Source organism: Chanodichthys erythropterus, chromosome 6 (assembly GCF_024489055.1).
Source record: "Chanodichthys erythropterus isolate Z2021 chromosome 6, ASM2448905v1, whole genome shotgun sequence".
Taxonomy (NCBI): Eukaryota; Metazoa; Chordata; class Actinopteri; order Cypriniformes; family Xenocyprididae; genus Chanodichthys; species Chanodichthys erythropterus.
In genome coordinates this window covers 5114210-5130000 of record NC_090226.1, presented here as the reverse complement: position 1 = coordinate 5130000, position 15791 = coordinate 5114210, and the positions used below count along the sequence as shown (strand labels likewise).

General features: G+C 33.8%; 2 protein-coding genes across 4 annotated transcripts in view; one reads left to right on the top strand and one right to left on the bottom strand.

Moving 5' to 3' along the window:
- The window catches only part of yod1 (YOD1 deubiquitinase), a 5852-nt gene extending 4365 nt beyond the window's left edge, over positions 1–1487 (bottom strand). The window contains exons 1-3 of one of the 3 annotated variants that reach the window (XM_067387804.1): positions 1427–1487; positions 580–804; positions 1–483 (exon numbers count right to left, since the gene is read on the bottom strand). The exon at positions 1–483 is cut by the window's left edge and continues 283 nt beyond it. In XM_067387804.1, coding sequence (XP_067243905.1) covers positions 1–483; positions 580–787 — 691 coding nt within the window. In that variant the 5' untranslated portion in view covers positions 788–804; positions 1427–1487. The other 2 variants (XM_067387803.1, XM_067387802.1) reach the window with 2 other exon arrangements.
- Positions 1488–1952: 465 nt separating this feature from the next.
- On the top strand, positions 1953–4881 carry snrpe (small nuclear ribonucleoprotein polypeptide E). The gene is made up of 5 exons (XM_067387144.1): positions 1953–2143; positions 2424–2450; positions 4275–4337; positions 4465–4543; positions 4652–4881. The coding sequence occupies exons 1-5, from the start codon at positions 2090–2092 to the stop codon at positions 4705–4707; spliced, it is 279 nt and encodes a 92-aa protein (XP_067243245.1). The 5' UTR covers positions 1953–2089; the 3' UTR covers positions 4708–4881.
- Positions 4882–15791: the final 10910 nt, after the last annotated feature.

Here is a 15791-nt window from a genome sequence, read left to right as displayed (position 1 = left end):
CACTGGGCATCACCTTTTGGAGCGGGTCATAATGAATACCATCATAAATAAGCAGCACACGTTTAGTGTAACCCGCATCCTCGCCGAAGCGATCGACGCGCACAGTCTGAGTGTCAACGACGCAAATCTCACACTGGTAGAACTTAGAGAGGATTGAAACCTCAATGGCGCCTCCCCACGTGTCATCTCGACGGATCCAGGTGCAATAGTCCTCGTTAGTCTTGCCCAATACCGCTTCCGAGTACGAGGTGGGGTCACTGGCTACAATTTGTGCAATGAGCCCACGCATCTCACCCGCACAGGCTGGGTCGTACACACCCCCTTCCATAACGTAGTTCACACTGGTAAACAGACAAGAGTTGTCGGCAGGGACAACGCGGCGCTCTAGAACTGGAGCCAGGTCAAAACTGGGGCCTTTAGTCACAGAGGTTTGCATTTGAGGTTTGGGTTTATTCTTCTCCTCCTCTACAATCAACGTGTCTCCTGGAAGAGTAAACATATCAATGACCGACATAGGAAACTCAGCAAGAACAAATGTGAGTGAATTCATGGATTTATAAACAAGGATCTATGTCAAACCTGATTTGATAGGGTAGTCTTTGAGGTGGGCTTCCCCGTTGCGTAGATCCAGACTAGATGGTGGATAGCCTACCATGATTTTCTGTACATCACATGGTATTCCTGTTAGCTCCTCAATCTTATCTTTAAGCTCCCGGACACAAGATTGGTGTGTAAGGCCCTGCATCAGATGGGTCCCGTTTTTGGCTTTGCAACGCAGACGTAGCATCCTGTACCTGTTCAGTTCTGAACACAGAACAGTTTCATCATGAACCAAATTTATATGAAGTTAGAAGCAGCCTAATAATAATGACCATATGCAACAATAATCACCAGACTGAATTAATTTCCAGTTTATTTGCTGAAAAATAGACTGCTAGAAATATAGATAAATCATCTGTGTAAAGTAATGGTGGTTCTTTTTTAAAGACAATTAAATATGTATTCATACAGTACATGAATGCTTAATACATAATAAATACATAAATAAAGAAAGAAACGAAGAATTATAGATTGTGCTGAGTTATTTGAACAAAAACAAAAACTCTACGGCTAAACAAACGAATAAAAATTATATATATCGTTATCAATTTAAAGCTTTGTAACTTTTTTTTCTCAGCTAAGCAAAAGTAGAGGGAGTTTTAATAATATAACGTTAAATGTCAATGTTGACAACAGTCTAAGCTAGGCTAATTGTTAGCCAGGCTACAGATACGGTTACAAAACCTGAGATAATATATAAGGAAACCACCTTAAATTTCACAGTTCTTTCACTATAAATATGTACTCTACATATAAATAGAAATATGGTCTTATATTACAAAAAAGTCACGGGTGTTTGTATATGGCTCGATGCAAAATCACTCACCACTGAGCGCCTTTAAAACAACAACAATTGACACACTCCTCGAGCGGAAACACGGGTAATACGTCACATACTCTGTGTACTACGTCCTGAAAACTACGCAAAATGCATACGTCAAAATGTATTTATTTTTTTTGTTAACGAATTGTTAACATGAAATTTCAAGCATTATCAGCAATCTTGATATATGAATTAAGATGTTACATGAAATAGTTGTACTTTAATTAATGTAAAAAACATAATATGAGACATTTAAAATGAAACATTGGAAGCAAAAACCGTTTTAAAATTTTGAAAATTGTGTATTATCATTGTACAGACGGATATATATATATATATATATATATATATATATATATATATATATATATATATATATATATATATATATATATATATAATTTTTTTTATTTTTTATTTTTTATTTTTTTATTTATTTTTTAATTATTTTTGTTAAATTCACCGGTCTGTAATGTCTCTCCCGGCCACAAGCGGCGTTACATATAATCAACGAGTCATTTCATGTGCGTCATTCTGTTTCCGGAATTGCGCCGCCATTGAAACACCAGCAACCAACGTGAGATTTTCGTTGCAGCGCCAAAAATTATTAAATTTAATTTTACATTGATTACCTCTTCTGATTATATCTGAATATTATTGAGAAGAATGGCGTACAGAGGACAAGGACAGAAGGTTCAGAAGGTCATGGTGCAGCCCATTGTATCCTTTCAGACCGTAGAACTGTGTCGGCTTCTTTCCTTTGTATTGATTTATTTTGGTTTTATAATATTATATTGAGTTAGGTATTCTATAATTGTATCTGGCTCTAAGAATGCAGAATCTTTGATGAATAAATGAGATAATTGACATCAGTTTTGTGTTGGGACTGCTGATCGGTTACAAATGAGTGAAAAATGCTTTTAAAATGATTATAGTCAGATTTCGGGTTACAGTAAAATGTTTTTTTTTATTTGTTTGTTTTCCTTAATGGCACCATCAGAACCTTATTTTCAGGTATCTACAGAATGTAAGTTCAAATTTGACTTTACTATTACCTATAAACATTTGAAATGAGAATAAATATATATGTTTGTATATGTGTACGTGTGTATTTTATTTATATATATATATATAAGTAGTCAACATTTGTAGTGTATCAAAAAAGTTCATCAAAGTTGTCCTAAGAACTGAGTGTGCTAAGAAAGTTTTAGGACAACTTTGATGAAAGGTTTTGATCCACTTCAAATGGTGACTACTATATATAATACACACAGTTGCAAGAAAAAGTATGTGAACCACTTGCAGAATCTGTTAAAATGTTAATTTTAACAAAGTAAGGGAGATAATATAAAATGCATGTTATTTTTTATTTAGTACTGTCCTGAGTAAGATATTTTACATAAAAGATGTTTACATATAATCCATAAGACAAAAAAATAGCTGAATTTATTAAAATTACGCCATTCAAAAGTTTGTGAACCATTGATTCTCAATACTGTGTGGTTACCTGATGATCCACGACTGTTTTTATGTTTTGTGATGGTTGTTCATGAGTCTCTTGTTTGTTCTGAGCAGTTAAACTGAGCTCTATTCTTCAGAAAAATCCTCCAGCTCCTGCAGATTCATCAGTTTTTAAGCATCTTTTGCATATTTGAACCCTTTCCAGCAGTGACTGTATGATTTTGAGATTCATCTTTTCACACTGAGGACGACTGAGGGACTGAAACTCAACTATTAAAAAAGGTTCAAACATTCACTTGTGCTCCAGAAAAAAAACATGATTCATTAAGAGCCGAGGGGTGAAAACTTTTGGAATTTGAAGATCAAGGTAAATTGTATTTAATTTGTCTTCCGGGAAACATGCAAGTTTATTCTGAAGGGCAGTACTTAATGGAAAAAAAAAGATATTTAAGCGAAATAAGAAAAATTTGGACCTCTTCATCCTGTTCAAAAGTTTTCACACCCCGACTCTTAATGCATCGTGTTTCCTTCTGGAGCATCAGTGAATGTTTGAACCTTTTTTTAATAGTTGTGTTTGAGTCCCTCAGTTGTCTTCAGTGTGAAAAGATGAATCTCAAAATCATACAGCCACTGCTGGAAAGGGTTCAAATATGCAAAAATGCTGGAAAACTGATGAATCTGCAGGATCTGGAGGATTTTTCTGAAGAACAGAGCTCAGTTTAACTGTTCAGGACAAACAAGAGACTCATGAACAACATCACAAAACATAAAAACAGTCGTGGATCATCAGGTAACCACACACAGTATTGAGAATCAATGGTTCACATACTTATGAACTGGGTCATTTTAATAAATTTTGCTATTTTTTTGTCTTATGTAAACATCTTTTATGTAAAATATCTTACTCAGGACAGTACTAAATAAAAAAAAAACATGCATTTTGTATAATCTCTCATTCAGTAAAAAGTTTGCACATTTTCACAGATTCTGCAAGTAGTTTACATACTTATTCTTGCAAATGAGATATATCAATAATGTGTGTGCATGTGTGTGTAAGTATGTTTTCTCTTCCATCTTTTTATTATTATTTATTTGTGAAGCAGAGAAAACATTACTTTCAAGCGTTTATATATTTCATATGGAAGCTTGTTTCTGCCATGGAATAAAAAAATAAATGAGGTAATTGTGACTTTTTTTTTTTTTTCTTCTTGCAATTCTGACTTTCTCACAATTGTGAGAAAAAAGGTCTAAATTGTGAGTTAAACAGTTGCAGTTCCTTTTTTTTATTTTTTATTCTGTGGCGGGAAAGACGTTTTACCTCATGATATTGCAGGTAGTCTGTACCTGTATCTAAATGACTATTTACTAATAGTTTTTCCCTTCCCTGCAGCGTTCCCGAATCCAGGTATGGCTCTACGAACAGGTCAACATGCGGATAGAGGGCTGCATCATTGTGAGTAAACAACAGATTTACTGTTCACTCATCTCATTCTCTCCACAGATGAACTTGTGAGCAGTATCTTGCAGGCATACGGTCAATGTGAATAAAAGAACTCTTGGATGTTTTCTTTTGTTTCAAGGGATTCGATGAGTACATGAACTTGGTTTTGGATGATGCAGAGGAGGTTCACATGAAGACCAAGAACAGGAAGCCCCTGGGTAAGTGTGAACTTTGCGATGGTGGTGAGTTATGCGTTTCGGAGAAATAAAGCTCGCTTGAAGTAAATGAGATAAGATATGAAAAAAATACTTTTTTCTTTTCAATAGGACGGGTTATGTTGAAAGGAGACAACATCACATTGCTGCAGAGTGTGTCCAATTGATCGTCTGATAGGAGTTCATCTGAATATACTTGTTTGCTGTTAGATTGTTGGTTTTACTTTGTTTTCATTTGTCAATATTTGGATTAATGACTCATTCTTATAATTGTGGAAACCTTTTTTTGTTGTTTCTGATTTTCCAAAATAAACATTTTTTTCTCTATTTCAGACTACTGTTTTTAGGAAGTGTGGGCTAAATGTTGAAATTAAAATATATTATAATTTTGAGGTTTGGTCTACCATAAAGTCATGTTTCACTCTGAAAATAAATGCAGTTAAAACCTACATATGTTTTTGTGACATTTAGCTTATGTTCATCAGGTTGAAAATGATACCTTTCAAAAGTTTAGCGTCGGTAAGAATTTGTTTTTTGTCTCTTATACACCAAGGCTGCATTGATTTGAGCATAATACAGTAAAAACTTGCAATTAATATATTTTAAAATGTAATTTATTCCTGTGATTGAAAGTGGAATTTTCAGCATCATTACTCCAGTCTTCAGTGTCACATGATCCTTCAGAAATCATTCTAATATGATTTGCTGCTCAAGAAACATTTCTTATTAATGTATGTTGATAACGGTTGTACTGCTTAATATTTTTGTGGAAACAGTGACAAGTTTCTTCAGGATTTTTGATGAATAAAGTCTAAAAGAATAGCTTTTATTTGAAATATTAGAAATATTTTTTAACACAAACCACACTTGTTCAGTGTAATGCACCGTTGCTGGAGAAAAGAAAAAAAAAAGTATTCCGCATTACCCAAACTTTTGAAGAGTAGTGTAATTTTGTGCACTCAAGCAGATCTGCTTATGGACATGGTTCTTTGTAGCATATATTATTTAAAAACACCGATTTTAATAGTTGCTAGAAGTGTTGCCTTTAAAAATTTGACACCTGTCCGCAGCTCACCGTGTGACCGCTAGAGGGCAGTACATGAGTTTGTCTCTGCACTGCTGTTAATATGGACTGAATGTTGAAGGGGAGAAGTGTCTGTGTAAGATGTTACGTGTGGCAGTTTATACACCTTTTAAAATATGAAGACTTTTTATTGTACCTTTTTAGATATGCTTAAGGGGTTAGTTCATCCAAAAATAAAAATTCTGCCATTAATTACTCACCCTCATGTCGTTCCACACCCGTAAGACCTTCGTTCATCTTCAGAACACAAATTAAGATATTTTTGATGAAATCTGATGGCTTAGTGAGGTCTCCATTGACAGCAAGATAATTAACACTTTCAATGCCCAGAAAGCTACTAAAGACATATTTAAAACAGTTCATGTGACTACAATGGTTCAACCTTAATGTTATGAAGCGACGAGAATACTTTTTGTGCACCAAAAAAAACAACTTTTCAACAATATCTAGTGACGGCTGATTTCAAAACACTGTTTCAAATCAGAGGTTCGGATCGCGTGTTAAACTGTTGAAAAAACTTAACTTTGGCGCTCCGGACTACTGATTTGAAGCAGTGTTTTGAAATCAGCCGTCACTAGATACGTTTGTTCTAGTCGTCGTTTTTTGGTGGACAAAAAGTATTCTTGTCACTTTATAATATTAAAGTGATAGTTCACCCAAAAATGAAAATTCTGTCATTTATTACTCACCATCATGTCGTTCCATACCCGTATGACCTTCGTTCATCTACAGAATACATATTAAGATATTTTTGTTGAAATCCGATGGCTCAGTGAGGCCTGCATAGCCAGCAATGACATTTCCTCTTTCAAGATCCATTAAAGGGATAGTTCACCCAAAAATGAAAATTTGATGTTTATCTGCTTACCCCCAGCGCATCCTAGATGTAGGTCACTTTGTTTCTTCAGTAGAACACAAATGATGATTTTTAACTCCAACCGTTGCCGTCTGTATAATGCGAGTGAATGGAAACACAATTTATAAGAGTCAAAAAACATAGCAGTGATGTCTCGCCCATATACTTCAATGAGTGCTAGACATCACTGCCGTTGTCAGAGCGCGATCAGACCTCACTAAGCGAATGCTGAACACAGTTGGACATAGTGGTGTATTAGAGGGAAAAATTATATAAATAATGTTCGGTTTCTCGCACAAACTGATCGTTTCATGTTTTAGGACATCAATGTGCTGCCATGAGCTGCAGGGTTTAATTTGGATTTGTCTATCCATATTTTTGACTCTTATAAATTGTTTCCATTCACTCGCATTATAAGACGAAAATATTCATGATTCGATACACTGATTCATTTGTGCTCCGAAGCTTCCTGAAGCAGTGTTTTGAAATCGGCCATCACTATGTAAGTCGTTTTGTTTTTGGCGCACCAAAAATATTCTTGTCTCTTTATAATATTAATATTGAACCACTGTACTCACATGAACTGATTTAAATATGTTTTTAGTACATTCATGGACCTTGAGAGAGGAAATGTCATTGCTGGCTATGGAGGCCTCACTGAGTCATGAGATTTTATCAAAAATATCTTAATTTGTGTTCCAAAGATGAACGAAGGTGTAGAACGGCATGAGGGTGAGTAATGACATTATTTTAATTTTTGGGTGAACTAACCCTTTAAAGTGTTCAAATGTTTATTCCCAACTGAGTGAGCACAGTAATGTAAGTGCACTTTACTCATAGCCCAATGAAACAAACTGCGTAACTTTTTTTTGACATTTCAAACTCAAAAGATCATTTTAGCCACAAATGTTACGTGTGGGATTAAATGGGTTAACAGGTTTTTAACCAAAACAGCTAGCTGTTAAAGTATACAGCATGTGATTTAATAGAGTAAGATTATACTATGGAAACAAAGCTGTAGGCCAAAGTATGGAAGCTTGCTTCTGCCATCCACTGAATAAAGAAAGGTAATTGAGACCTTTTTATCTCGCAACGCTGACTTTTTGTAAGATATAAAGTACGGATTGAAAAATAAAATTGAGAAATAATGCAAGATAAGTTTTTGCCTTTTGTATTTTTCTTTTTTATTCTGTGGCAGAAACAAGTTTCCATACCAAAAAGAACTTGCTGAGAAGTTGGAAACTTCTTGGTCCTTCCATTTGTGGAAAAATAAATGATTTAATATTCAAAGATTAGCCTACTTACTACAGCCTTTCAAGGTTCTAAACAATTAGGCTATGAGATGAAATGATAGAGTTCAGCCATTAGCATACAGTTAGCTAAAACTAAAAAGTCGTAATATGAAGCCATGTTTAATCAACAATGATTGTTCAAGAGGTGAATACATTTTCTTTATCCAAACGCTGTTGTGTGTTGCAGTCTGTGGTATTAGTTTCAAAACCCCCATTTTGTGTTTGCCTCGAAAATACAATTAGCTCATTTTAAGCTTACAGCTTTAGATTTCAATAACGGTTGTCTTCCTCAAGGGGAAGTTTGATAAAAATCTGGAAATATGAAAACAGCAGCAAGTCAGCAGTGCTCAGATGGGTTTGCCAGAGAGCAGGAGAGAAATCACTTTGAAGTCGGAGGCAGTGGTTGGTGAGTAGTACTCTAGATAGGGACTCACTGTCAACCTGTGGAGGAAGCGGTATCTAAATCACGAGTAAGAGCTTTGCGTGTCTCACAGAGCCGGAGAACCAGATGCAGCGTGAAGCTCATCGGGAGGAAGTCAGTTGCTGACTCCAGAGAGTTTAAACTCACTTCATAACAGCGACCGCACGCTTTTAGTCGTTCACTGTGGGTTCAACCACAGTAATGTTGCATAAAGTCGATCCCCTTGTGAAAATAGTGGTGCATCTTCGCCTGGTAGCTTTTAAAGGTACATGCTCAATTGCTCCAGTTGAGATGGTTTGCATTCTTTTCTATACGCAGATGAAAATGAAATTGTCCAGAATTTCCAAAACTGTGCAAAACTTACTTTCCTTTTCAGCTTATGTTTTCAAGGCCTTTTCAGAATCCAATCAAATCCCAATGGATAAAAAAAAAAATACAAATTTGTTCTTGTTGAAAACTGGCTATGTTTGGAATTTATCTGCAGTATAGTATGTATAGTGTGCACAGTATGTGCATTTTTGGTCTATATGGAATACCTCTGAAAAATAGATTTAATATGTGCAGTGGTTATTATAGTTAACTAAAATGAAAACTAAAACCATAAAAAAAAAACATTTCTTCAAATGTTAGCTAAAAAAAAAACTATACAAAAAAAAATTTTTTTTAAAGCTAGTAAATTTCTTTTAATTTTACTTGATGTGCTAAAATAACTAAAACAAAAGTTAAATTAAAAAAAAAATGACAAAACACAAAATTACTAATATATATATATATATATATATATATCTATATATATATATATATATATATATATATATATATATATATATATATATTACTATATATAACATCTGTATATGTATGTATATATAATAATATCTTAGTGGTGCTAAAATAACAATGGTGCAGTATATGAAAAACAAAAAGGAGTATTCAAAGACTACTGTTTCCCACAATACAATGCGCTCGATTTGTGTCAAAGGGACCTTAATATATATACATTTACATTATATATATATATATATATATATATATATATATATATATATATATATATATATATATATATATATATATATATATATATACACTACCGTTCAAAAGTTTGGGATTGGTAAGATTTTTAATGTTTTTAAAAGAAGTTTCGTCTGCTCACCAAGGGTGCATTTACTTAATTAAAAATACAGTAAAAACAGTAATATTGTGAAATATTATTACAATTTAAAATGACTGTTTTCTATTTGAATATATTTGAAAATGTCATTTATTCTTGCGTTGGCAAGGCTGAATTTTCAGCATCATTACTCCAGTCTTCAGTGTCACATGATCCTTCAGAAATCATTTTAATATGTCAATTTGCTGCTCAAGAAACATTTAATGTGTACAATTGTACAAAATATTTGTGTACAATATTTTTTTCAGGATTCTTTGATGAATAGAAAGTTTAAAAAAACATAAATTTTTTGAAATTAATCTTTTGTAACATTATAAATGTCTTTACTGTCACTTTTGATTGATTTAATGCATCCTTGCTGAATAAAAGTATTAATTTCTTTAAAAAAAAAAAATAAAAAATCTTACTGACCCCAAACTTTTGAACGGTAGTGTATAATGCTACAGAAGCTTTGTATTTCAGATAAATGCTGTTCTTTTGAACTTTATATTCATCAAAGAATCCTGAAAAAAAAGTACACAACTGTTTTCAACATTGATAATAATAACAAATGTTTCTTGAGAAGCAGATCATCATATTAGAATGATTTCTGAAGGATCATGTGACACTGAAGACTGGAGTAATGATGCTGAAAATTCAGCTTTGATCACAGGAATAAATTACTTTGTAAAATATATTCAAATAGAAAACAGTTATTTTAAATCGTAATAATTTTTCACAGTAATTATATTACTGTTTCTACTGTATTTTTAATTAAATAAATGCACCCTTGGTGAGCAGAAGAGACTTCTCCAAACTTTTGAGCATATATATATATATATATATAAATAATTTTTTAAGCCCTTGTTTCCTTTTTGTCAATAATTAGTTCTCTAGGTGATGTGACCACTGTGGTTTTCCGGTCATACTCTTCCATGCACACTTCTACACTTAATGACACACTGTTTCCTTATATTATGCAAATCCCATCCTACACGAAGAACCAGCACTTCCTTTCCTCTCATCCCAGGCAAAAAAACAAATACACAGTCCATTTCTGCCATGACCATCAGGCTATGGGAAACCAACCAAAGACTTTTCAGGCAGGTCAACCCTTGCTGGGTTTAGCCGTCGGAAACACTGCCCAGGTCAGATTGCCATCCGGGAGCTCCCGAGGGGCCTTCCTGTTCCTGCGGGTGTGATTGTTGTGAGCGTGTCCTTTGTTCTCCCTCCCCCCCGACCTGACCTGTCTCCTACCTCGGCTCCATCCAGACAGGTTCAGTCTGTATACTTTCACTGCCCTCAACATCCATTGCCATCAATCCCTGATGTCTGTACACTGTAGGAATAGTGTCTGTGTATCCAAACAGGAGATGCTTTCGCATTAAAAAGTGATTTTAAAAAGACTTCAGGTAATTTATCTGACTGCCATCCTCTCTGTCTAGAAAGAGTGATGGCCTGTTTGTTTTCATTGTTCTGAACCCAGGATGAAAATACTTCATATAAAGACTCAAATAGCTCAAACAAGAATTGTAGTAGACCTTTCAAAAGTTCATTCTTTGTGAATCTTTTGTAATTCAAAAAAACCCCCAAAAAAGATGTGTAGAATGATACATACTTCTGGAAAAAAAAAACAGACGGTTTCCATTTCAAGATAACGACTTGATAAGGCTGGAGACCTGTTGTTTAAGAAGAACTAAGTCAAGTAAAGCACTTGTTTTATTAATAATATAATTTATCTATTAATCTATTTTAAAAAAGAGAAATATATCAATTATATATATATATATATATATATATATATATATATATATGCACATACATATACACATATACATACATACATATTTACTTCTTTATTGGTGCTGTCAAATGATTAATCGTGATTAATCGCATCCAAAAAAATGTTTGTGTTTACATAATGTGTGTACTGCATATTTTTATGCGTATATATATAAAATAAATAATATTTATATTTAAAATATTTATACATATATATATATATATATATATATATATATATATATATATATATATATATATACACATGTAAATATTTCTTAAATATATATATGTATATGTGTATATTTATATATACATAATAAATATACATAGTACACATATATTATGTAAACAAACTTTTATTTTGGATGTGATTAATCACGATTAATCATTTGACAGCACTATATATATATATATATATATATATATATATATATATATATATATATATATATATATATATATATATATATATATATATATATATATATATATAAATAACTGTCAATGTCAGTAAGTCTCTTAAAAGATAAATCTCTTATTAGATCATTTTACTTCATACCATGTAAAGAAATTTTCTATTTAATCAAAACATTTGTTGAAAATTATGACAATTTGAATAACTCCACATATTATTATATATTATATTAAAATATATTTCATAATCCTGGATGTCATTATTTATCAAAGACTCAGGTTGCTGATGTAGAATTAAAAAATACCTTCCTCGTTAGAGGGGTAAAAAGCACTGCAAATGCTGTTTACACAAAGGTGACACTCCACCAAAGCGTTCTCTGAGCGCACAGGCAGTGACCTGTGAACATGTTGCTTATCTTGTTTTAACAGTCTGGTTGTAATACATAATACCTCCATTTTTCTCCTATTAACACATACAATAATATGCAAGTCCGATAAGGGCTTTTGTTTCTCATTTTCACCCAAGGAAACATTTGTAGCATTTTTCATTGTGACTCACTTTGGCTGAAATGGACGTGGCACCGTTGGGCAAAGGTCCAGACTCTGAGTGTAAGAGAGGGTCCAAATCAGGCCAGGCTTTGTGCAAATAAATATTGAACAAGCTTCGGACATTTCCATGTTTTAGCATCATCAGATGATCAGTGATGATAGAGGGAATCAAGGGACTGCTGCTGAATGGATGTAGTTTGCAGTGAACCTTTCTGTGTAATCTTTTCAACAGTTATACAAATATAAAAGAGATGACATGAAAGCAGTCGCATGTTTTTAGCACTAATGGTGATTCAATGAAAAAGGTTGCTTTCGGCTGTGAAAAGATTATTTTAAAGTGAGATACATAATGTTTTCAATTACATTTTATTCTCAATCTAAAATAATGAAACTGAAAAATATATTTGGATATAATTATGCCTTAAAGGAAAATGTAAATGTATTATAAATGTATTATAGTTATTAATTAAACATTAACTGTATGCTCAAGGTCATGAAAATGCAAGGTGTTATACACAATATATATATATATGTGTGTGTGTGTGTGTGTGTGTGTGTGTGTAATATTGTATATAACTTAAAATATTTCTAAATTAAATAAGAAATTATATATAAATGAATACATAATGCTTACTTTTATTTCTGTATATTAATTTTTTGTCCAAATTCTTCGTATGAAAACAAGGGGGGAAATTAAAGAAAGTTTGGTCACACTTTTTAAGGTATTTGTGTTACAGTGTAATAATACATTTGAGTGAGTAATAATAATACATGTACTTACTATAGGGTTAGGTTTAGGATTATGGTTTGGTTTAGGGTTAGTTGTAATTCTGCATAATTTATAGTTATTACTACATGTAATATGTGTAACAAGGACACTATAAAATAATGTTTCTGACAGTTTTATTGGATTTTTGTTGATGCTTTCTATAATACACCGTGAAGCTTGGCATCAGCAATCCATTGTTAAAGTCATTATTTGCACATATGTTAATGAGGGACCCAACAGGCACCAGTTTTAAAATGACCCTAAACAAACAGAGAACAAAGTGACACTTATGTAATTTAGTGCATTTTGGAATAGAATTTGTTGCTGTTCTTTCTGTGGTAAACAACTAACTCTCACTCTCTAAACTTCTCACTTATGTTTGCTAAAATTGGTCACTTTTCCACCTTTCATGGCAGTTTTTTATTTTTGTGTGTGTGTGTGTGTGTGTGTCTGTGAGGTAGACTTTAGCACGCACACACATACGCACACACAGTGTGTTGGCAATTCAATATGAAGTGCCTAAATGTACCGAACAAAAGACCTGCAGGGGAGCAAAAGGAGATGTGGAACAAAAAACAAACGAGTAATGAAATTATAACAATACAGAGAGAGAGAGTGAGGGGTGCGGGTGCCACAATGGCAGGGAACAATCGCGCCGCGTCAATGGAAAAAAAAGTGTGTGCGGAGAAGGGGGGGTAGGCTTTGGACAATAGGCCGGTGACAGCGGCACAATGGCGGCACTGTTTTCAATTAGACATTATCTCATAGACAGAGTGGCAGGTTTCATTGTGCTAGGGGGCTATTTTCAGGGCCGCCTTTGTGTGCGGCACTGCCAATATTCCCTTCAGCCCCTGCCGTGAGCCGGCCCTTTATTCTCGCTACTGTTTGTTTAGTTTTTTTGCACAAGCGCTAAAGTAGAAATGTGGGTGGTTTTGGACCAGACAGGCCTCTGAACGGAGAAAAAGGGGGAGTGGGGCATAACTTGTGCCTTGTCACCTGGGTTTACCACAGCAAATTGGAAATAGCCAGAGTTGGAATCTCTTGGCCGACTTCAATGCGACGCCAATTTGACATGCACTGTGTGTGTGTGTGTGTGTGTATGTGTGTGCGCTTGCCACTAGTGCAGTTTGGGGGCCTGCATGGTGGGCATCATGGTCTTGATCTAGGCTTGCATTGTGGCTTAAAATACAACATTGTTCCAAGCCAGTATCATTGCTTTTTTAAAATGGGACATGAAAAGAGTTTTTAAAGAATCTCATGGGTCATGGGTTCAATTCCCAGGGAATGCGTGTATTGAAAAAAGAAACATTTGAATGCAAGTTGCTTTGGATAAAAGCATTTACTAAATGTTTGTCAAGCTTAAAACATAACAAAAACAGTTGTGTAAAAACAGTCCATGCAACTTGTGTACTACATCTTAAATCTCCTGAAGCAATTTGATAGCTTTGTATGGACATTTTTGAAGCACCATAGCAAGTATGAAATCATGATTCCGGATGCAAGCGTGTGAATTTAAAAGACTGATTTTAGCTCATTATGTGACCACATCTGTCCTGCATTTATGTAGCTTAAACAGTAGAGCGTATGCCACAGTCATGGGTTCGATTCCTTGGAAATGTGTGCACTGAAAAAAGAAACGTTTGAATGATTTGCTTTGGATAAATGCATCTACCAAATGCATAAATGTCTGTCAAGCTCAAACAATTACAAAAAACAGTATTGCATAAAAACAGTCACATGGTAAACCATGGGTTCAATTCCCAGGGAATGAATGGACTGGGAAAAAATTGCTTGAATGTAATGTCAGTTGCTTTGGTTAAAAGTGTCTACCAAATGCATAAATGTAAATGTCTGCCAAGCTCCAAAAATATGACCACATCTCTCCTGCATTCATGTAGCTCAAATAGTAAATACGCCAAGGTCATGGATTCGATTCCTTGGAAATGCGTGCACTGAAAAAGAAATGTTTGAATTCAATGTCATCTGCTTTGGAGAAATGCATCACCAAATTCATAAATGCAAGTGTCTGTCAAGCTCAAAAAATTTCAAAAAACACTATACAAGTATTGCATAAAAACAGTCAATATGACTTGTGCACTACATCTCAAATCTTTTGAAACCATATGACTGATTTGTGAAGAAAACAGCTTCAATTTGAAGCAGCATTGCAAGATTAACATCATTGATTGCAAAAAAATGTTTTAGTTCACATTAGACCACATATGTTTCAAAAGCTCAAACACTAAAGCATGACGCCAGCGACGACAAGGTTGTGGGTTCAATTCCCAGGGAATGCATGAACTGGGAAAAAATTGCTTAAATGTAATGTCATTTCCTGGAAAATTGTTTACCAAATGTATAAATGCAAATGTCTGTCAAGCTCCAAAAATTACAAAATAAATAAATAAATAAATAGTTCCATAAAAACAGTCCATATGACTTCCATAATCCTTATGATAGCATTGTCTTACTCATTCCGGATGCAAGCGTGCATAAAAATCCAATTTGAAGCACCATTGCAAGATCAATTGCCTGATACAAGCATGCCAATTTAAAAGATTGTTTTTAATTCACATTTGACCAGATCTGTCCTATGTTTCGGTAGCTCAAACTACAAAGCATGGCGCTAATGAAGGCTGTGGGTTCAATTCTCAGGGAAAGCATGAACTGGAAAAAATTACTTGAATGTAATATCAGTTGCTTTGGATAAAATGTCAAAAATGGCAACAAAACTATATATAAAAGTTCTATATGTGGTCCATATGTGGAAAACAGCTCAAATTTGAAGCACCAACATCCAGTTGAAAAGACTGAGTTTAATATATATATATAAACAGAATACAGGTTTGCAACAGAATGAGGGTGAATAAATAATTGTATTGTCATTGGTACATGAACAATTCCTATAAAATTTAATATACAAAGTTT

Bases quoted from the DNA above. Each gene is read 5' to 3' on its own strand.
- snrpe (XM_067387144.1), top strand. From the start codon at position 2,090: ATGGCGTACAGAGGACAAGGACAGAAGGTTCAGAAGGTCATGGTGCAG. The intron at 2,144-2,423 runs GTATCCTTTCAG...TGGCACCATCAG, and splicing joins AGGTCATGGTGCAGCCCATT to AACCTTATTTTCAGGTATCT. The intron at 2,451-4,274 runs GTAAGTTCAAAT...CCTTCCCTGCAG, and splicing joins TTTTCAGGTATCTACAGAAT to CGTTCCCGAATCCAGGTATG.